The sequence below is a fragment of the Sesamum indicum genome, linkage group LG6 (genome assembly GCF_000512975.1).
Source record: "Sesamum indicum cultivar Zhongzhi No. 13 linkage group LG6, S_indicum_v1.0, whole genome shotgun sequence".
In the NCBI taxonomy this organism is placed as follows: Eukaryota; Viridiplantae; Streptophyta; class Magnoliopsida; order Lamiales; family Pedaliaceae; genus Sesamum; species Sesamum indicum.
Window position 1 is genome coordinate 17,335,766 of NC_026150.1, and position 23,051 is coordinate 17,358,816.

Below are 23,051 nucleotides of genomic sequence, written 5' to 3' on the forward strand. Positions count from 1 at the left end.
AAAACAAACGTTATGAGTATTAAATATAATTTTTCAAATCATAAGATATGTATATATAATTATATCAAATTTCAAAAAAAGACGGTGTTATCCCTATTTCTTATTCTTGTAATAAATATATATATATATTATGTTCTTCGACATGCAGCATGCCATTTTTTTTTTTTTTTCCTTTCTTGTGGTTAGATGCATGCTCTATATATATATATATATTCTCAAACTCTCAATATATATATATATATATATATATTTTGTAGAGTTATAAATTTATGTATATAAATGTGTTCTGAAAGTGGGTAATTCCCACCTAATCCACCGAATCCAAGAATAAAAATTATGATGAATTGATTAATAATCCCACTTGAACATTAATTATTATTACAGGTCAAATATTCAGATTGGACCAAACAGACGTCTTTCAAAAGCAGTAAGATTCGGGCACGTTTTGTCATGTAGGACGGCTGCCTGTGTCATTACACGTAATAATAACATCATGAGTTGGGCGTTCCTACGTAATTAATTATGACTTTTCTGAGTTAATCAAGTTGTTTCATTAATCATTACTGCAAGTTAAGTACTCATTCCTTCTGGTTACAATTTGAATTTGTATACATATTCTGTGACGATGATTAGTTGACGAGGAGATGAAGGGTTGTGATTAGTGATTAATTAATTTGTTAGCCTCTTAATTCATTTCTTTTGTGGTTGAGACTTAAGCACTGGGTTCACTGCACATATATAAATTAATTAACTATTTCTAAATCAAGATATATAACTACAAAATTATATTATTCACTATCTTGTGCGGTGACGACATCATATTAATACGGCTGGATATGTTTGGGTCTGAATTTGAATTCGGGTATGTTCTGTTTGGTGTCGTAATTGAAGTCCCGAAAGCAGGTCGGAACCCGCTTAAAGCTTCAAAACTTGCACCAATCAGAACAGTTATAAAACAAACTCGAATGCATCGTCATCCTAATCAATATTTAATATACGTATAATTATGTCACATCCGGTGAAAGACGATAGGCTTGGACAGCATAAGTTCCCAAACTCTTTTATCTCAACGATGCGTTTCTTCACAAAGAATCGCAAGTTTTAATTAGAATAATATGACGAATGGAAGAAACAATTAGTCATTTATAATCACAATTTTACTATTTCGAGATAAAAATCAAAAATTCAAAATACGACGTCAAATAATACATGGGTAGTGTAATTAGTAATAGAATAAAATAAAATCATTATCAAATTTAGAAAGGAAAAAAAAAAAAAAACACATCCAGTAATAGGAAAGAATTATATTTAGTAATAATAGAATATAAGTTATCTCTTAAAAAATTCCTTTGACAAGTCAATTTCTTGTCGTATGATGGACAATAATTAATTGAGTAGTTCTGATTGGTGGATTATCCTAGCAATTGAAATAGCTTGCTTACAGATCAATTCCAGAATAGCTTATCCCGGAATTAATCCCGGTTGGCCCAATAATGGAATCTTTGTACTAACACATCAGCTTTATCACCAAATCATTAATTATTTCGAAATAAAAATTTGTTGATAATAGTATAAAATCAGACCAATTTATTTGAAAATAAACAATACTTATTGGATTTGGAGTTTTGTTTTAGGAGGATCTCGTGAGACTGGAATGGGAGTGGGTATATATTCCAGAATAACGCAAATAATGCCAATCCAAACACGACAATTTAATTTATTGAAGTGTCGAAATCATCAATCGGAGTGAAAAAATTGAGAGCCAAACATGTCTTGTCCCTTTTTTTTTTTTTTTTCTTGTTAGGTGTGTGTTTGATACGTACAATTTTTGATAATTGACAGTTTGTTTTATTAGTAAATGGAAATTTTTTATTTAATCGGATTTGAGCCAATGGTAAATAAGTACATATACAGTACGATTAGTGTATAATTTTAAAAAAATAATCAATTATATAATAAATATATTATATTTATTTTTTATAATTAATTTAATTTAATTAAACCTGATTTGAATAAAAATATTGTTTTAGGGAAGATAATTTTGATCTTTTGGGATTCGTACACACACGTGACCTTAGTTTTGTTAGTTGTACTTATTATATTTTCTTTTTCTTTTTCTTTTGTAGGGTGCTTTCAATGGGTTTGAGATTTCTTAATCTATTATTAATATTTCTATTCATAATAAAATTAACATATTATTATTATTTTATAATAAGTGGTTCTTGTAAGGAAATAAAATAAAATTAAATACTTTAAAATTTATAAAATATTTTTTTTGTAATTTTAATAATATAATTATTATTATAAATATCTTATAAATTTCATCCTTTTTTAATTTAGGAATAATTACATTACACCCTCTATGCTACAATTTATATACATAAACCATCCATACTTTTAGATAATTACACATCCAACTACTAGAAACGTCTACATTATTTGCACAAACCACCCTATATTTTAAAGAATTACACACACATTCTTCAAAAACATCACCATCATCACTCGGGGGTATTTTTATAATTATACAAAAAACAGAAATAATTTGTATAAGCAAGACATAGATCAAAATATATAAATGTAATTATTTCTTTGATTCATTAAGATACTAGCCGTTGTGGCACGCCGTTCACGCGTGCATATAACAAACAATATTTCATACTTTAAAATATATTATATAAGAATAATATATATATATATACATCAATATATTACATTTAAAAAAAAAGACAGAAAGAAAGATAGAAAAAAAAAGAAAATTAATTTATCAATTGTTATAAAATTTGAAAATTTAAGAAAATTATTATATCATTAGTTGAAGGGCATTTTTGGCTTTACAATAATTGGTACGGCAGTTCATTAACCGCCATTTATAAAAATAGAGGACTATTCTTTTTTATATAATTAGTTGTCATAAATAATATTTTATATTTTAAAATTATAAATAAGAAAAAGTATATAAAAACCACATAAAGTGCAATGATGCCGACGTCGACGCAGGTGACGACCAGACATACACAGCGTCAATTGCATGACGTGCCCCAATCTTTAATTGCACAAGATAAAGAAAGCTCCAATAATTGCACAATTCTACCATACTTTACATGAAGCACTTCAAGGGCATTATCGGTATTCAACTACCTCTTCTCTTCTTCTTTTTTTTTTTTTCTGATTTTTTACAAAAATGTTAATTACATGATTATATAATTATAATACCAAAATCTTATAAGCTTCGTAATTTTATTTATCTGAATATTTTAAGAGTTTATAATTAAAATAAAATATAACATCTTATAAGTTCGAACATAAAAATTAGAGTAAATTACAATGACCTCTTTGAAAGTTCAGCATAATTACGTACATCCCCTCGTTATTTAAAAAATTATCAATATTCTCGTGATTTTAATAGTCGTCTAACAATTAACTCAACTCGTTAGTCTTCATTATGTTTTCGTCTATTTTTATAATGAACTGACCAAAATATCTTTGTGGGCTAAGAATTATAATTTTATTTATTTAAAAAAAAATATTTTTTTATGGACTAAGTGAATGTTTTTTTTTATAAATTTTTAAAATTTTCCATGCACCCCATCTGATCTTTGAACAATTTTTTAATTTTTTTAGAGAAAATAAGAAACACAATGAGGGCAAAACTGTCAATTTTATACCTCTATGCAATAATTACATAATTTTACCAAACAACATATGGGTATTTGTTAATTTTTCAAACAACGATAAAGTTTTCGTAATTATGTCAAATCTCACGGGAGGTCGTTGTAATTTAACCTAAAAATTATGAATTTATAAGATATTTAAAATAATTCAAATCAAATGCCCTCTTAACTACTCTAACTTAAGCACACATTATTTTTTATATAATTACAATAAACTTTATATTATGATGATATTACATGAATTATTTGATATAATTGGTGTGGGTAAAAGGCTGGTATCAAAAAAGTTAACATTATGGGAACCAAGATCAACATCAAATTATTGCATATTGCTAGTAAAAGATATCATCAGTGGGCTAGTTGTAGCATGATAACTTATTAGTACTAGACTTGTCCCAGTCTGTTTTTAATACTATTTGTCGTGACACGTATTTGTGCATACATAATTAAATAGATTAAAATATATAAATAAACACATTAGATAAGAAAAAAATTAATTTATGGATATTTTCAACACAATAAAAATATTGATATCGTAGTGTCACAAATCACCATTTTACGAGTGAAAAAGTTCTTTTTCTTAATAGTCGTATAGATTGTAATTGTGGAAGCAGATTGATCCCAACTAAAACTCAATTAATTATTGAGATAATTATATTTATATTTATTGATCTATGGTTTATTTACATAAATTATTTTTATCTTTTTACAAAATAGGTGTAACTTGTGTAATAATCCTTAATTCAGGGATGCAGATGTAATTATTCCCTAATTTGATAAGTAGGCCTTTGACACTCAACGCTAAGTAGATGTCAACTGCACTAAGTAAATTAATAATACAATTCGTCGGGATCGTGTCACTTCATTATTAAATAATTAAGCTAATTAACCTTTAATTCATTTTGCCAATCCCTAGATTCCTCATACAAGATATCTACAAATATTTACTTTAGAATAGATACAACTTATGCCTAATATATGCTCAATACTCCCCCTCAATTTGGAGCATAGAGATCACGAATGCCGACTTGGGAAGTAAGTACGTAAACTGTTGACGTTCAAGGGCTTTTTTTAATATATCGATTTTGAGCTGTAACGATATTACTCGTCTGAATTTGATCACGGACATAATGACAATCCGCTTCTATATGCTTGGTGCGTTCGTGAAAGACTGAATTAGCAGCAATGTGCAAAATAGTTTGACTATCACAAAATAACTGCATAAGTTGAGAATGAGAAACTCCAAGTCAGCTTAATAAGGACTTAAGCCATATCAATTCACAACTAGCAGCAACCATGGAGCGATCTTCAGCTTCAGCGGAAGAACGTAAAAACATTGGTTGCTTCTTTGTTTTTCCAGAGATTGAGAAGTTCCCAAGAAGAATAAAATAGTCGGTAAGAGAGTGTCTCGTAAGAAGAATAAAATGAGTATAAAAGTTATCGTTTATAAAGATTTCAAGTTGTACAATTTCATACGAATCATTGTTCAAGAGACAGTCGATCAATTGGTCATCGCGAGTCCATCTATACCTGAGTTTAAGTAGAGTTGGTCGGTAGAACTCAAATAGAAAAACACAAATATTGATCGATTATAATATTACCAAAAAAATATCGAGAGACATCTGTATAAAAAATAAAAGAAAAATTAAGGATGATTTGAGATAAAAATATATTACTATTTTAATAAACTGAAAATGGTAGTATAGTTTGAAAATAAAAATAAGGATGTTATGTTGAAAGGGGTATGTCTAGGTAGTGTGATGGTCATGGTCCCCTGCGTGCGGTTATAATAGTTCAAATTATTAATTATTTTACCCTTGAAAGTTCGTAATCTGTATTTAATTCTATTGAAAAGAATATATGGAAAATGGATTAATTTAGAAACCATTGACATCTTAGTGAATCTAATTACTCAATTAATTAATATATAATCAGGTACACGTGTCATTAAAATAGCATGCAGCGTCTGGCCTTTGGAGACAATAAAACTTCGTCGTTTTGGTGATTCCATGTAACCCGCGCCCGCACCCGCATGCTCATTTCTCATATCCTCTTCCTCTGTAGTCTATATTTATATGCTACATTTACGTTTCTCTCTCTCACTCTGTTTGCTTCACTATAAAGTTTTTCTCTCTCTAACAATTTGCACCTTCTCTCTCACACACACATACACTCGGAGAGAGAAATTCTCTGTTCATCTTCATTTCGCTGTTTATCCACTCCATTGAAGGACTACCATTTTGAGGGGAAGTTTTCTTTTTTTTTTTTGGCAGAATTTTTCTCTCTTCGCTCAGCCAACCGAGAAATAAATTGTTGAAAAACAGAGACCTTTTTGGGTACAGAGTGCGAAAAGATCAAAAGGTGAAGATTTTTTTGGTTTAATAACTTATCCGGAAAGGCGGAACTTGGATATTCTTGATTAATGGCGCGGAATCTAGAGAAATGGAAGGCTTTTGGACCTTTTTTTACAGTTCTGTGGAGCTTTTTGTTGGCTTCAATATTTGTTTCTGCTGAGAGAAGCTTAAAGCAGGAATCTTTGTCGCGTAGCGCGGCGCATGATTCAGATTCGGATTTCTTGTCAACTTTTGTGAATTTCATATGGCAAGCAAATAAATCAGGTTATCACCACGTTTGGCCGGTGAGTTAAGATCATTAATTTAGTCTAAAATTCTAAAATCGTGTTTGTGTATGTAGTTCATGTTTGATCTCATAACATCCGAGGATGATGTTTGTTTCTTCTTCTCCTTTTATTGCTCGGTAGATCGGTTTATCCAGTATTTATTGCTGTTGTTGGATGGAGATGTCCAGTAGTTGGACCGTTTTAACGAGTTATTGTTGGTTATGGCATCGCCATAGATGGTCTTTGTGTGGCCGTATCAGAATTGTTGTCGACTATTTGAGTACCAAAAGCTGTTAATATTTATCTATAAAATTTGTGTATCATAATTCATAGCATATATCTGGGCGTTATGCCTGTGAATGTGGCAGAAAACAAATAAAATATGAGAAGGATATGCAAATCATGCTTGTTTGTCGTGTAATAAGACAAGATTCTTTGCGCATCCAGCAAATGACTTATTACTTGAATTCAACCTCCTTGATTATGTCCATGTTGCCCCTGTCACATGAGATTCTTGTGAAGACATCATAGGTAGTGATGGTTTACTATTATTTTGTTGTGCTAAAAGGTGCAGTTGTACCTTTGAAGTATCCAAATATATGAAGTGAGTTATTCTTGTACGTTTTTTTTTCTTGTTCAGCTGTCATTAATGTGTGTTAATATGGTGTTTGGTCCACAGGATCTGAAATTTAACTGGCAGATCGTTGTTGGTAGCATAATTGGATTCTTTGGAGCCGCCTTTGGGAGCGTCGGTGGTGTTGGCGGTGGCGGGATATTCGTTCCTATGCTTTCTCTGATTATTGGATTTGATCCAAAATCCGCAACTGCTATCTCAAAATGTGAGAGAGGAATATTTTTAATTTGATTGCACCCGACAAATCAATAGTTTTCTTTATGTTTTGACTAGAACCATCATTTCTTTGTCTTTGTTGGAACTGCTTTAAATACAACATTGGAACTTCTACATTCCCTGGCCATCCATGGTGAAGAAATTCTGGTTAGGATTTTTATTTTATGCCCTTAACATAGCTGAAGGACCAATTTTTGTAATACTTTTAGTGACACAATATTTTATGGATATTCTACTTATTTCAACTACTGTGTTGAATTAATTCTTTTGTGTACTAGAATGGTAAAAAGTTGCAATTATGTCTATTGTCGAATTTGTGATTATAAAGCCAATAGGGAGTGTGCTTTTCCTCTACAATGGTCACTGTAGAGATAATTATACTTGGAAAAAGTTGACTTTTGTTTCTAAAATACTTCATCAAGCTTAATGCAATCATAAATGCCTTCTCTGACTTGACAGGTATGATCATGGGAGCTGCTGTATCGACTGTTTACTACAATCTTAAGCTCAGACATCCAACAATTGACATGCCCATTATCGACTATGATTTGGCTGTTCTCATCCAACCAATGCTCATGCTAGGCATTAGTATTGGGGTTGCTTTTAATGTCGTATTTGCAGACTGGATGGTTACTGTTCTTCTGATCATTCTCTTTTTAGGTAATAAGTTGGTTATTTCAACTTATCTGTTACCTTAGTGCCCATGTCAATATGTTGACTTAATATGATGGTTACAGTTACATCAACTAAGGCCTTCCTTAAAGGAGTTGAAACTTGGAAGAAAGAGACTATCATGAAAAAGGTATGGTAATTGTTCTCTTCTCTTAATAATGGGATTAATCATCATTTTTGGTAGTCATTTAACTTTTGAACTAAGAAATACAACCATGCCTTCTTGAACTTTAATGATCATATTGTGCTGATTTAACATTACTGCTATTGGTGGGTTTTCAAATGTTAAAAAGCATAACTGAAATACACAGTTAGGTTGCAGTTTCATTATGGTATTGTTGCTAGATACGTTACAATTTCAAGATGGCATGTTGAATAAGTCACATTGCTGAGATATTTACATGATTCATTTCCCCAAAAACAAAATATACAAAGTCGGCATGCTTCAAATTCCACCTACTATTCCTACTTTTGGAATGACTCATTCTGACATTTTCATCTGAACACCAATTCTTTCTTGCTGCAGGAGGCTGCAAAGCGATTGGAGACAAATGGTGGGTTGAGCGAGAGCATTCGTTTTCTAAATGCCTTGAAGAACAATCTTCCCTTTTTTCTTAAAAACTGAAGCACATGTTCTCATGATATGTTCAGGCGCCGGTAAAGAAGAAGCAGAATACAAGCTTCTTCCTGGTGGACCCAGCAATAATACAGAAAAGGAGGCTAAGGACTTGGAAGAACCAGAGGTGAGAAATGTCTTAAAACTAGCTCTAATTTCCAACAACAGTAATCACATTTGATGCATCATATTATATCAGGTCAGTATCATTGAGAATGTTTGCTGGAAGGAATTTGCGCTTCTCGTTTTCGTTTGGATCGCATTTCTTGCACTGCAGATCATAAAGGTCAGTCATCATTTTTTCTTTTTTCTATTACTTTCCTGCAACATTTTATAGCTTTTCCTGTTTCTGTTTTGAAGCCATTGGAATAAGTAAACTTACTGGCCTTGAATTGGAACAGGAGTACACAACGACTTGTTCAACATTATACTGGGTGGTGAACTTGCTCCAGGTATGTGTGCACACGCAAATGCCTTCTTTTTTTTTTTTGTGAAAATTTCTGAGAAACTTGAGAGAGAGTCATGGCGATGGTGCTATTCAGGGCGCACATTATGAAAATTGTATGATCTCATTATGTTAAGACGGGTCTTTTCTTCTGTACGAATTTCCCTTTTCTCAATGGTTTCTGCAGGTTCCTGTATCATTTGGTGTATCTGGTTACGAAGCAGTTAGCCTGTACAAGGGTTGGCGGAAAATTGGATCCAAAGGAGACGAAGGTACTAATTTTAAAGTGCACCAACTGTTGACTTATGGATTCTTCGGCGTCCTTGCTGGTATGGTAGGGGGTCTTCTAGGTCTAGGAGGCGGATTTATCATGGGTCCGCTATTTCTGGAACTAGGTGTTCCTCCTCAGGTAAAGTCCCAACTCTTTCTTTAATGCATTATACCAACCTTAATTAGAACAAATTCGTTTTGCTATGCGAAAGAGCAGTTGTTCCTTATCAAACACCAATAAGAAACATATGACAATTGCTATTATTTATGGTGGTGCAACTTTTTCCTGCAAAAAATGTTATTATTTATGGTCATGCAACTGTTTTCATCCTTGACCCAATAAATTTCTGATTGGTAATGTATGATTGAAGTCAGAGAATTCTATTGACCTCATATTACAATTTGCATCTTGTTGCAAATTATTTGGAGCTTTATCATTCATATTGTACTGAATCTTTTCAGGTCTCAAGTGCCACAGCGACCTTTGCCATGATGTTCTCGTCATCTATGTCGGTGGTCGAATATTACCTTCTCAAACGTTTCCCCGTACCTTACGGTAAATACATCTTGACAGCATTAATGTCTCATTTATACTAAAAACTAGTTTTTCTCAAAAATTCAAATCAATTTGTGCTCTTGATTTGTGCGACAGCTCTGTACTTTGTTGCTGTTGCAACCATTGCCGCTTTCATTGGGCAACATGTCGTTAGAAAGTTGATTATTGTACTCGGGAGGGCATCCATTATTATCTTCATTTTGTCGTTCACAATCTTTGTAAGCGCCATATCTCTAGGTGAGCAGCTTTAACCGTCTGTCAATTTTTTAGAGGGTATTTCGGCTACAATTTCTAATCAATGTTCCTTTTCCCCTTTACAGGTGGAGTTGGCATTTCAAACATGATTGGCAAGATTCAGCGGCATGAATACATGGGCTTTGAGAACCTCTGCAAGTATGCGGTGTAATGTGTCGCTCATCCGCATTTGAGCTGGTAAATCGATGCTGAATTCGGATTTCTCACATGGCAAGAATTGGATTCAAACCTTGTTCAGTTTTGCCTGTGGATAAAGGGGACGATATTCTTTTCCTTGATTCTGTTTAATACTCAAATTCTTGACGCTGTATGCAGACAATTTTCCTCCCTTGTGTAAGAATGTTGCGGTCCTCTTGGTTGAAATTGATTCTTCTCTAATCTGTGGTCCAAGACAACTGTAGGGGACTGAGTGTTGTAATTTACTTTTTGGCGTTTATGTTCTGTTGTACTGGAAATTCAAGAAAGCATTTGTCAACATTGCTCCCAAGAGCTTGTCATGTTTGCAAAACTCTTGCTTTGATCTTTAGGTGAAATCACACAATTGTAAGATTTCGGTTAAATTACATTGGGCTTTTTTATGACTTTCCAAAATTACAAATAAACCTTCATTGTTTGATAAATTACAATACTTTATAATAAATAATCGTTTAACAAATACCTCTCTTGATAGTTAGTGTAGGAAAGTATTTGTTAGATGATTGTTAATTTTGAAGTGATTTTTATAATTTTTCAATAATGAATGATATTTGTAATCATGAAAAACCACATGAACCCATTATAGTTTGTCATCATATTTATATTAATATAAAAAGAAAAGCCTATCCATACTTATAAATGGCGGTCTATGACACAACCACATTAATTTTTTGTGATGTTAAAAATGTAACTCATAATAAAATAACTAACTTATTCAACTTTTCAAAATTTACATTAATTGATATTGTTTTTCTTTCTTTTTATTAATGTAATGTATTAGTTTATATATTTATCTCTATTTGTGATATATTTTAAGACATCAAAAATTATTTATTATATGCATGTAAGAACGACGTGCTACAACCACTAGGCTATCTATATCTATACTATATATTAAAGAAAAGTACCTCTTTCGTATCTCCTTATTTTTTGTATGTTTTTTTTTTCTACTCAGTAACTTCCACATATCCCCAACTATCCATAAGTAATAAAAACTATTTTATTATTAATGATTTATTTTTCATTAATATATTTTTTCTCTTTCTCTTATTTTAAATATTCTCTTACAAAATTATTTATTCTTTATCATAATTATTTTCATATTATTATTTTTTCTACAATAAATTTTTTTATTAAATAATATTTAATATTTTTTTTTTGGTGCACATATATGAAATGTGCCACACTCAACTAGTTATATATTAAGAAGAGTACCCTTTTGATGTCTCTCTTTCTCTTGGTCTTTTTTTTTTTGTCCACCCACTAATTTCTACATTTACTCCACGATCTACAAGTGGTAAAATTTATTTTTTTTAAAATATTTATTTATTTATGGTTAAAATTTTTTTCTCTTTTTCCAACTCCAAATATTTTTGTCAGAATTATTTATTTTTATCATAATCATTTCATATTATTATTTTTTTTAATAAAAAATTTTAGTAAATAATATTTAATTTTTTTATACACATACATTGAACGTGACTAATATATGTGAAATAAGAACGACTACACTAAAGCGTACAAGGACTCGTAATTGTGATTGTATGTTGCCCCCTTGTCCACACCATGCTTAGCGCAGTAGGTGGGAGGTTACTATCGAAGGATAATTAGAAATAATAGCAATATATCCTAACAATGAAAAAATAAATATAGCAAAAACAGAAAGAAGAATTGGGTTCTGATTGTCCAAAAGAAGATGCTCATGAAAAAGACTACATTCCCATTAATATAAAACCAACCACAAAAAATGCTTTTTTCTAACATGTATGCATGTTTTGGTTGGTCCACTACCACTTCACATTCACTGTCTTGTCCAAATTCACTTGTTTCTTCTTGGGTTCCCTTCTCTCTCCATAGTGGGCAGTGAATAATGTGAAGAACCATGAGTAAATAAGGTGTATTTGGAAGCAAGTGAAGCAAAATCAAGAGCCCAATTTGATAGGAAAACTCCTATTTGTCAAAAATACTCTTAATGAGGGGCATTTCAGTAATCTTTCTATATCTGACCCGTGCTCTATTAAAAGGGGCAGGAAAGAACCCGACCCGCGAACAGAAGACCCGATGTGATAGTAGCCGTCCGATCAAAGACGCTAATGTCCAGATTATGACGCGTGGCCCAACCCACCGTACATACCTGGAACTATAAATATTCCGGCACGTCATTAATTGAGGTACCTGCTGTCTATTCACTCTCGACCTACTATCTTAGATCGCATATTTTTACTTCGAACCACTCTAACTTGAGCGTCGGAGGGTCATTATCGGGGACGCACCCGATGAGGCTCACGTTCGTGTTTTCATTCTCAAGACCCTATTACTGGATCGCGGGAGGATACGTGACCTTGTACGATCAACCAATCGTGGTCGCATATTTCGAGCTCGATCACAATTAATTGAAAATTTGGAAGTTATCCACTTTCAAATAAAGAATCTTCTCTATTTATTAGTTTTAGAAATAATACAGTACACACATCATTCCTGTCTTTTACATTATTACAAAATCTATTCATGGAAGTTAAAAATATTATAGTTTGTGTAATGATGTTGATATATTCTTGGGGTGTATGTGTAATTTTTCAAAAAAATAGAGGCGGTATGTATAATTGATATAATTGTTTTTGTTATATGTATATGTAATTATCTAAAAGATATGAATGATTTGTGTAAAAGACTGTAAGTTAGGGGTATAAATATAATTATCTATTAGTTTTATTAATAAATTCTTTTTATATAGACATTTAAAGTTAACTTTATTTTTTAAGTTTTTGTATGTAATAAATAAAATTTTAAATTATGCATTCACACGCGGTGTGCTTTAATTGCTAGTATTTATTACAAATTTCGGATTTGGGCTTGGAGAAGACGGAGCAATATATCTGGGCCAAGGGTATTGGGTTACAAAAATATAGGCCCAATAGACAAGGGTCTGAAGCGGGTTTGGTTTCCGGTGCCCCAAAGAACGGTCTGAAAATTAATTAAATAAATGATGATGATAAGAAAAGGTGAGAGACGGAAAGGTCAAAAGCTTGCCGAATTCTTATACTATTGTCGCCTCAATCGTGAATTCGGAGAAGAAAATTGGAGAATCGAAACCCTAGAGAGAGAAAGAGGAAACGAAGATGGTTTTCTACTTCAAGGCGCGACCGGAGGCGGGAGACTACACCATTTTCATGGGCCTCGACAAGTATGAGAACGAGGAGCTCATCAAATACGGCTTTCCCGAAGACGTTTGGTACTTTCTGAATTTTAACGGTCTTTTTCGTTTAGTTTGGGGAAATAGATCTTGAATTGTTTTATTTTTTTGGTTTTGTTCCTTCCTCGGAGTTGATTTGAGCTGTTTTGGAGAATGTCAGGGGATTTGATGTTAATGCAGTAGAAAATTAAGAAAGGTGCTGTTTCTGTTACTAATCGAATGTGTTTTGTTTGTAAAATCTAAAAGAAAAACTATGTATTTTTTTGGAGCCGCTGAATTTATGTAGTTATGATGTTTTGGGTAAACTTAATTGATTCAACTATATACTTCTCCCTGGGAGCTTTGTGGCTGCGTGTGATACGAGGAACGAACTTTTGGTAGGGGACCCTGTAGGAGAATGGATTCCTTTGGAATGGAAGCGATTAGACATGGTTTGGGTGTTTGGTCCATGGAATTGCATTTTGGAGTTTCACCTCTATCTTGCAGTCCAACTAAGTTGGCAAAGGGAAGATTTAATTTTTTCAGTAGCTTTGGGATTTGTTGAGTTTCAAGAGTTTGCATTTGAGCTCGACTCTCAAATGAATTTTTAGCTTGACCAGCTATATATTTCTGGAAGCATTATATTACATTGATTATATGTGGATATAGCCCATTTAAGAATTGTACCAGAGTGATTTGCAGATTGGGTTTCTGAGTGTGATATTGCTGGGTACCCAAGCAAACCCATTAAAATATTTGAATATGCTTTCTGAAAATGGCCCTCTCCGTTCAACCATTACAGCTCACTGGAGAGGGATGGTTTTCTGCAGGTTCCATGTAGATAAGATGTCTTCAGCCCATGTTTATCTGAGACTGAACAAGGGTCAAACAATTGATGATATACCTGAAGGTGTATTGGAAGATTGTGCTCAATTAGTGAAAGCAAATTCTATCCAAGGCAAGTGCTCCGTCCATGTATTTTATTTCATACTTTTATTGAATGTAGCACATTCATCAAACTGTTTTTAGTTTGCTGGAAGTGGTGTCTGTTTATTGTTGAATTAAATGCTTGAGGTTTTATTTGATTTCAATAATCTGGCAGGTAATAAAGTAAATAATGTTGATGTTGTTTACACCCCTTGGCAAAACCTTAAGAAGACTGCTTCCATGGATGTTGGGCAAGTTGGTTTCCACAATTCAAAAATGGTTAGCTTCCTTATGCATTCGTCTCTTGTTATCACTATACTGGGTTTTCCTTGCAGATTGAAAATCTTAATTTGATTGATATTGGACATGGGAGTTAATATTGAGTTTCCTTTTTTTGATTGATTAGGTTCGTACTGTGAGAGTGGAAAAACGAATAAATGAGATAGTTAATCGATTAAACAGGACAAAGGTGGAAAGAAAGCCAGATTTAAAAGGTGCTTATCTAATTACTCTCTGAAAGTTCTCTCTTACTTTTGTCAACTCTCCTTCTTGTGGTTCCCACAATATCATGCTTTTCTGCAACTGCTCCTTTGCTTGTGCAGCATTCCTTTTGAGTTTGAGGTATCAGTTTGAGCATCATGCTTTTTTACAGTTTTCCATTGAGCAGCATAGATCTGAATCATATTTTTGTTTTCAGCTGAACGGGAGGCAGTTAATGCAGCTGAAAGAGCTGAGAGGAAACAGCAGCTCCGTGATAAAGTGAGCAATATTGTCTCCTGCTTTACTTAAGCCCAGTGAAGTAGATATTTGATTTCCTTTTTGTGCTCATGGTTTGGAGCGAACATTGCTTTACATAATCATAGATTGTTACTCATTGGCGTACAAAATATAATGTTAATACATTACCTGAAGTTCCTTTGAGAAGTTGATATTGAAACCTGATTCCATATTAATTTGTTAGGATCTGCAAAATCTAATTCAGCTTTCTGTGTTTGCTAATGTTGTAAAGTTCTTCTATGATTGCAGTTCATATAATTTTAGCTCTTGCGCAATGGTTCTCTTGGCTCGAAATACAGCACTAGCATTGTGGCAATTAAAGAAGAACAACATAGAATTTCTATCTAACTTGTTAGTCTTCTAGGATGAAGGTCTTGAACTCTACTGCTGTTAGAATTAGATCCCCAATACTAAGCAACTGAGGCTCAAAATGGTTAATATAGCTGGTACTGTTTCTCAGAAATTACCCTTGAACATCGAGGTGCACTTAATTGGCAATTTTTTGTCCTCAAGATCTCTATTTAGCTTAGAGAAGCCGATAGGTTAATATTAGATGCTAGAAAAGCCAGCAACTTGAGAAGAAGATACTGCTATGAAGAATTGATTACCTGGATTAAACCAACCTTCCTTCCATTATATAATGACATCAGAACTCTTGGCCCATGCAAAATAATGGTGGAAAATGTAAAGCAAAGCATAAACATACCAAGAGTCACAGTGGTTTTCAATGTTTTCCACCAGTTGAAAGTGTTAAATTGGATTTATGGCTGTGAGCTGTCAGTGAAAAGAAATTGAAGGCATCTTTGTCTGATAGGTAGTGAATTGACTGCCAATTTGGGAAATTTATTTCGGAGATGTTCTCTCTTTACAATTTCATCAACAACCTCACATACTGGGTCTTTACAATTTCATCAACAACCTCACATACTGGGTCAAATGGTGTCGCAAGTGGGTCTCCTTGTTTTACTGCAACTAAAAATTTCTGTGGGATGGCAAAGCCTTCAATCCCATAAAAAGTGTTTGCATCAGTCTAATTATATCTATTTGAGTTTGTTATTAGTTGGTTGCGCTATGGTTTGGTTTGTTGGATTATGCCATACATATTGATTCTTGACTATCACTTCATTCCCCCTGTCGGAAGAAATAAGTTTATATAAAGACAACAACAACTTTGTGGATTAACTACATCTGTAATTTTTTTGCAGAAACGACGGGAAGAATTAGAAAGGCTTGAGAAAGAGAGACAGGCTGAATTAAGGAGCTACAAAAATTTGATGGTAGCTGAAAAGATGACATCCAACAAGGATATAGCATCTGCAAACAAGTCCCTGCAAGAACTTGAGGAAGATTTCATGTGAATCCAAAATCCTTAAAACATAAACAATTTGTCAAAGTTTGGCAATTAATCCATAATATGAGAGTTGTAACCCTAAGGAGGACAGGATAGAAGATCAAGAAAGAGAAGTCACTGACTGCGGCATTCTTGAACGGTGATACCGTACTATGTTGTGTCCGACTGTCCATAAACATAAATAGTCACCTGAGCTTAGTATATTCAGTGGTCTTGAAGCTCTCAAAGTGTGTTAATAGAATCTGGGGAGCAAGGGTCCAGCGTTTGAGAGCAGGCAGAAGACAATTGAATGTATTAAACATGGATGACGACGACGGTGGTGATAACATTGTTTTCGTATGTGAGTAAAATGATCTAATTTATTCTCCACCTGAGTGATGATCTTCTTGTTTGCTTTACAATTTTTCATACCTACTTCTTGGTGGAGTAAAAGTAAGTTTATTGTTTACTTAGCAAGATTTGAATATCAGTTGTCTTCAACTCTCGTTGCTACCATCATCATTAACAAAAAAACAAGACCTTATCACGTTGCTGTGGTCGTTCTCTCTCTTTGCTGCTAAGCTTAAAATCATTCTACGAAATTCTAACAATGTTAACTTACGATGTAATTTCCCTCAAGTGTCTAACAGTGAAAGCTGCAGACGTTCATGCGCGCTAGTCTCTCTGCCCACTAATTTGAACACCAAAGGATTCTCCTCACTGCTGCAGAGAGAAAAACATTGGTCACTAGCTCCTTTCCTTTTTCAATTTCAATAGACAGAAAATTCTAACTTAAATCTAGTCGAATCAAACTTAATTATATGATATGTGCAATGCACTGATTGTGTGTTGGTTCATCATTTAAAAAAAACAATTAATTGTATAACAAGATTGTATGATGATGCGCATTAGAGTCCGATTACACCATAATTGTCGACAGATTTTCATGGAAATGTTAAGACCATATGAATAGATAGGCTAAAAGAAGTGGAGGTGATTATTATCATCAAAACAGAAAAAGAGATTGATACTAAAATATACAGCCACCAAATGATTAATGTTCACATGTTAAAACTCAAAAAACTTAGGTGTTGGAAAAGCAGCAGAAAGTGTGCTTCTTGCAATAAACAATAGTGCAATTCCACTTCTCAAACTCCATGAGAAGTTGCTTCAATCCTATTTGTTTGGTGGGCAGGCATCCGCATCCGCATCCGCATCCGCATCCCATCCCCTAATATAAATCATTAGACTAACTCCACACTTTCCCCCTAAGTTTACATACAGAAATGATGGCGCTCTGTTGGGTTATAAATTATAATCTCTCTCCCAAAAAGAATGATTGCTTTATATGGATACAAGTACCGGATACTCTACCCAACATCCTTAATTTTTCGAGTAAATTTAAAATACGGCTTCGATTCAAATTTATAATAATTATAAATAGTCTCTCGTTATTTGAAAAATTATAAGGAATATTTATTAGATTGCTATTAATTTTAAAGGGTATTTTTGTAACTTTTTAAATAATAAAAAAATATTTAAATATGACAAACTTCGAAAAGACCTTTGCAATTTACTTTTGTTTTTGTTTTTTTCAAATGTTTTCTAACCCAAATTATTTCGAGATTTATAATTCATTTTTGAGTTGAACAAATATATTTTCTCTTGATTATCTTATTATTACATGTTAACTTGTTTCTTCGTGTTATTTGATTTGACTTTATTTTGAGTAATTTTAAGAAGAAAATTACAAATTTCTTGACAAGTAGAACACTGTTGTTTGAAAATTTTGTTTCAAAGAACACCCCAAAAGAAAACTCGTGTTTGTAAATTTCAACTAATGTGTAAGGCATCGAAATAAACTCACTTTCTAGTATACTTTTAACTGATTTTTCTTCTCATGTTTAAACACGATTATAGAGTATACACTGTGATGGTGGAAATTGATAACTGTTTCAATCTTTAAAATTTATTTTAATATAAAAACAAGGTTGTCTATTCTCATAACTGACAGTTAATAATACCGCCGTATCAATTTTTAAATATGAAAATTGTACTCCTATGATAAATATAACATGATAGTTACTTTTTTTCTTTTTTCTTGAAACATGATTTAGTTTATATATATTTTTCTTATTTATAATATGTTTTTAAAAATATAAAAGATTATTTATTTATTATATACATACAGAGATAGTGTGCAACAACTTCAGAGGAAGGGAAAACAAAAAAATGAACTTTCTGGTCAATTATGGCATGAACACGAGGGGATGTAGATAATTTTCTGTAGAATTCCAAATAAGACTGCTCATCACCAACTCTTTTATCACAATAGTGAAAAATCAACACACATTTTCTTCTCTCTATAAAAGGCCAAGCCATCCTACTTAGCCAAAAAACACCATATCCATCACCATGCACACTAATCTCTATCATAACAAGGCATAACTCTCCACCCACAGCCACCTTCTTCACTTCTTCTCCCATAGCCATGTCTTTCACTAACTGGAAAAGCTCGCGTAGTAAAAGCATCCAGTTAGGCCAAACGTATGGGCAATCAGAGTATGAGACGAATCACAAGTGGCTCATGTTTTGGAGAAGAATCAAAAGGGCAAAGAAGAAAAGTTCAGAATCAGCATTAGCGATGCAGAAAACGTATGACCCTCATAGTTATTTGCAAAATTTCGATGAAGGGTCAGGAACGGTTGAGCCGGATAATCTGTACAGGTCATTCTCAGCCAGATATGCTAATCCTTCAATATTGTATCATAGGAAGGAATTGATGGATGGATGATATTGAGATCAGAAGTGTATGTTTGTTCAATGTATGCCAAATGGAAATTTGATGTTTTTCCCTTTTGTGCATAAAAATGTACTGAGAATTTCTCTCCATTTGGGGTGTTTCCTGTATAGAAAAAATGTGCAGTTCCTCCTTTGCTCTCCCTTTATACCCCATTATTCCCTTTCTCCTTGTGTTTTTCTGCTACATGATGAGGCATTCAAGATTGGTCTCATTTTCTTAAATCTGCACTGGTGTGGAGAGATCAGAAACTTTAGCTTATCAGTAGCTTGAAACCTGTAGGAAAACCAAAATACTGTGAAAAACTTGGGCAGATTAGTCAACTTTGACGCAAGCAAGAAACCAGATTGCTTAGATTATTGATTATAAAACACCATGGATGAAGTTCTTCAAACTTGTTAGATTAATCTACTATTATTTTATTGATTAATCGAGGTAGATAAGTCATCGAAAGTGGGCGCAGATGTTTTCACATGTTAAGTAAGATGTTTAATTCTTGTCAATGTTAATGCACAGAGTTTTGAAAAATATGATCCATATCTTGCCAGTCATTTGCATTTGTAGAATGGTCAGAAGAGAAATTACAAGTATGCTAAAGCATTTCTTTGTAGAAAAGAAAATATTTGATATCCAAATCATTTAGCTTATTGAGTTGAATTCAGATCGAGCTTCAGAATCTACGCCTGAACTCTAACTTATTAAGTGCAACAAGTCAAGATGAGTGATCGATCTTGAATAGTCTGTCAATTATGTTTTGAGGACTAAACTGATACTTTTCTCTCATATACCCGTAGAGGACAAGAGACAGCAATGAAGTGAAAGGCATATCTGGTTACCAGATCAAAGACTAAGAACCAGAACAAATTTCTTTCAATATTTAATTTTCCATAAGGTTGAATAACATATATCCGTAATACAATGTTGTTATTCTATCAGCTTGATCCATTCACTATCGTTCAGTCGTTATATGAATCAAATTAGCAACTCTGCTAGGAATTCATGCTGCAGCGGGTTTTCCAGCCGCGTGCTTGCATGCAACACCCTGTTTATGGCTCTTCAACTCATCTCCCGCTACAAGAAAGAATGCGGTATGCCTGGAGCAAAACAGCCACCAATTTAACAAGCAGACAGAAAAATTGTTTGTTAACTTGGAAGATGATGAGGACAAAAGTGTACCTAAAGAAATTCATCATTTTAGTTTTGGAGTCTGCATCAATATCAGTAGTGCTGTCTAATGCTTCTTGCATGTGGTGCAACCACCTCTCTGCAGCTTGATGAGTGACAGGGAACGGGCGGTGGCGGGCAATCAGTGCAGGATGGCCTGTCCCAAGCCAGACAACAATGGTTTCAAGAAAGAAATAACTTTAGAACAATTAAAACAACAGATTTACCAAACTAAATTGGCCCAAGCAAACAGATGAGAACAGGATATGCAATTTTTCACTGCAGTACCACTTGAACCAATCAGTGTCAAGCTTCTGATGCTGCAAAAATGAGACTCTAAAATAGCTAATATTCGTTTTGCAACCTATAACTTGTTCAAGGAGGACATGCTCACAAATCTCCAAATCTACATATGATGCTACAGTGAGTGTTCTGCCCATTTAGCATCAATTAATGAGTACAGCAAGACGAAAAGGACTGTAGAGCTCGAGACATATCGTATGAAGTAATGAACATGATTTCAATCCAGAGGTATAAAAGGGAAACAGGAAGCTAAATATCAAGCGACAATAGCATGGGATTTCACTATTATGATCTGAAATTGATTACCTCTTCTTTGGCTGTACAGTGGAGGACCTCCCATTCTTTGTACAAAGAATTCATATTGGTTTTGAATGGCATCTTCCTTCTTGGAATTTGCAAAAATTGATCGGAACCACTCTTCCTCATCATCATAAACTCTGTTATCCAAGATTCCAAACGAAACATGAATGATTGGAGTAGCAATCAATTGACTGAACCATAACGAAAAATGAACTCTTAAAACGATGGAAAGAGTCATTTGTCATGTGCATTCTGCTCAACAGAAACCAGTGGTTCAAACTGTAAACCAGATTATATTTGAACATCGATTGAAAACTATTAAAAGTCTGTTTATATCCTGATAATTTGAAGGATCATTAGCCGCCAAAATGATAATTGATACAGTAACCTATCTCCAAACTCCTTCATTCCACTGAAAAAGTCCAACTTAATTCCAAAATACAGTCTTTCATATACGAACTTTAAATAAAACAAACTAAGAGAAAATTCAGAATCCACTCTATTAAAATACTCAAAGCAAAAAGAAATCAATTAAGTTTTTCCCTCTTTTCCTGTACCATTAATCCAAAAACCCACAAGAACCAACTGTTTCTCAATTGAGGTGGCATCAGCTAGACAAAGATACAAATTTCCCATAAAAAAATTCTCAACAACCCATTTACTGAGATTAACAAATATGAATTTCCCATAAAAATTATCGCGAAAAAAAGCCCAATGCGCTTACAGGGTGATACCTGTTGTAGAAATTGGTGGAGAGGTTAATGAAAGTCTGGAGACCAAGCTTCTCATATAGATTGGTCTCATCAATGGCGAAGGCATCCTTGGGATGCACTCCACTCCACTCCGAGGCCTTCTCTTGCAGCGACTGCATACTGTTCTTGGTTGGCAGCGTTGATGGGGTCTTTGGCTGAACGTATGAAGATCTTTGAGGAGGGGGAATTTATAGGGGCGCGTGGAGGTCGCGTGGGGGAGACGCTTTTCAGTGGGGACAGTGCAGTGAAGAATTCATAGTGGTAGAGGAGGCTGGAATCCGCCACTAGTTTTCTTGAAAATGGGTTTGTTTTCTTTATTTTTTTCTGGGACTATGACAATGAGATTTTGTGTCTAGATTCCCTGTTTGCGTTGCGTTGTTTTCTTGATTTTTAAGATGAGCACATAATGAGGGAATTTTAGTGTCATAAGCATGGGTGTTCAAACCCATCGCTCCATTCCAAACTGCTCAAATATATTATTTTTTTTAAGGGAGACTCAAATATATTATTTTAATATTTAGATAATTATATTTTTTTAGTATATAGCTATGTATATATATATTTGCATCGATATATACTAAATTAGTTTTCTTCTCCTCTCATATCTCCGCCATCTGATCATCTCTGATGCGAGCTTACCACCATCGAAAGTCAGTTCGGCGATTACTTTGATACTCCACCAACTGTAAATCTCCAATTCGTTGCGAATTATCTCAGTTTTTTTACTCAAAAACCCCTAACCCATGCCCCCCATCTTCTATCGCTTTTTTTTTTGCCGTCCGACCACCTCTCGACGCAAGCTTACCGCTGTTGAAAAACTCGTTCAACGGCGAATATTTTGATATCTCATCCATCGAAAATCTCCAATATGTTGGTGAGTTATATTTGTTTTTTTACCTAAAAAAAATCCTAAATCGCGCCCCATCTTCTATCCTTTTTTTCTTTGCTATTTGACCACCTCTCGACTCGAGTTTACCATAGTTGGAAAGCCCATCTGACGACAAGCATTTTAACACCCAACCCACCGCTAATGTCCCGTCCATCAATGAGTTATCTTTATTTTTCAATTTATACTTTTTTAGATTTTTTTATATATCTATGTAACTTAAATCGTATTTTTTAAAAATATGTATAATTTAAAGATAAGGGTAGTTTGATAATTTAAAAAGGTGACCCCCAGCTGACTTAACGGCACATGCACTGAGCATGCGAGTTTCTATTAAATATTGACAAAAAATTAAAAATGGGATCAATATTGCAATTATTTTTAATTTTTTGGGACTAAAAATAAATTCTCGTTAATCACCGGACCGAAAAGGCCATCAATCCTTCTTTGTAGGACTAAATACGCAATTTAGCCGGAAGGGAAGGGT

At 33.5% G+C, this 23,051-nt stretch overlaps 3 protein-coding genes across 3 annotated transcripts; 2 read left to right on the forward strand and 1 right to left on the reverse strand.

Annotated features, from left to right (window-relative positions):
- Positions 5,756–10,521, forward strand: LOC105164774 (sulfite exporter TauE/SafE family protein 3). Its single transcript, XM_011083533.2, has 12 exons — positions 5,756–6,312; positions 6,974–7,133; positions 7,604–7,804; positions 7,882–7,946; positions 8,343–8,370; positions 8,468–8,559; positions 8,632–8,718; positions 8,834–8,884; positions 9,065–9,286; positions 9,610–9,703; positions 9,800–9,940; positions 10,024–10,521. The coding sequence occupies exons 1-12, from the start codon at positions 6,097–6,099 to the stop codon at positions 10,107–10,109; spliced, it is 1,443 nt and encodes a 480-aa protein (XP_011081835.1). The 5' UTR covers positions 5,756–6,096; the 3' UTR covers positions 10,110–10,521.
- LOC105164775 (coiled-coil domain-containing protein 25) lies at positions 13,151–16,754 on the forward strand. The gene is made up of 6 exons (XM_011083534.2): positions 13,151–13,385; positions 14,156–14,283; positions 14,428–14,531; positions 14,659–14,746; positions 14,950–15,011; positions 16,235–16,754. Exons 1-6 carry the CDS (start codon positions 13,273–13,275, stop codon positions 16,385–16,387), a joined length of 648 nt encoding a protein of 215 aa, XP_011081836.1. The 5' UTR covers positions 13,151–13,272; the 3' UTR covers positions 16,388–16,754.
- LOC105164776 (two-on-two hemoglobin-3) lies at positions 19,350–21,993 on the reverse strand. The gene is made up of 4 exons (XM_011083535.2): positions 21,661–21,993; positions 20,933–21,063; positions 20,336–20,480; positions 19,350–20,253 (listed from the first exon to the last, which is right to left on the reverse strand). Exons 1-4 carry the CDS (start codon positions 21,795–21,797, stop codon positions 20,157–20,159), a joined length of 510 nt encoding a protein of 169 aa, XP_011081837.1. The 5' UTR covers positions 21,798–21,993; the 3' UTR covers positions 19,350–20,156.

What these genes read in the sequence shown, in the direction of transcription:
- LOC105164774 (XM_011083533.2), top strand. Translation starts at nt 6,097, where the DNA reads ATGGCGCGGAATCTAGAGAAATGGAAGGCTTTTGGACCTTTTTTTACA. An exon ending in GTTATCACCACGTTTGGCCG is followed by an intron (nt 6,313 to 6,973) that starts GTGAGTTAAGAT and finishes TTTGGTCCACAG; the next exon opens with GATCTGAAATTTAACTGGCA. An exon ending in TTGCACTGCAGATCATAAAG is followed by an intron (nt 8,719 to 8,833) that starts GTCAGTCATCAT and finishes GAATTGGAACAG; the next exon opens with GAGTACACAACGACTTGTTC.
- LOC105164775 (XM_011083534.2), top strand. Translation starts at nt 13,273, where the DNA reads ATGGTTTTCTACTTCAAGGCGCGACCGGAGGCGGGAGACTACACCATT. An exon ending in AAGAAAGCCAGATTTAAAAG is followed by an intron (nt 14,747 to 14,949) that starts GTGCTTATCTAA and finishes TTTTGTTTTCAG; the next exon opens with CTGAACGGGAGGCAGTTAAT. An exon ending in AACAGCAGCTCCGTGATAAA is followed by an intron (nt 15,012 to 16,234) that starts GTGAGCAATATT and finishes ATTTTTTTGCAG; the next exon opens with AAACGACGGGAAGAATTAGA.
- LOC105164776 (XM_011083535.2), bottom strand. Translation starts at nt 21,797, where the DNA reads ATGCAGTCGCTGCAAGAGAAGGCCTCGGAGTGGAGTGGAGTGCATCCC. An exon ending in TCCACCAATTTCTACAACAG is followed by an intron (nt 21,064 to 21,660) that starts GTATCACCCTGT and finishes CTTGGATAACAG; the next exon opens with AGTTTATGATGATGAGGAAG. An exon ending in AAAATGATGAATTTCTTTAG is followed by an intron (nt 20,254 to 20,335) that starts GTACACTTTTGT and finishes GTTTTGCTCCAG; the next exon opens with GCATACCGCATTCTTTCTTG.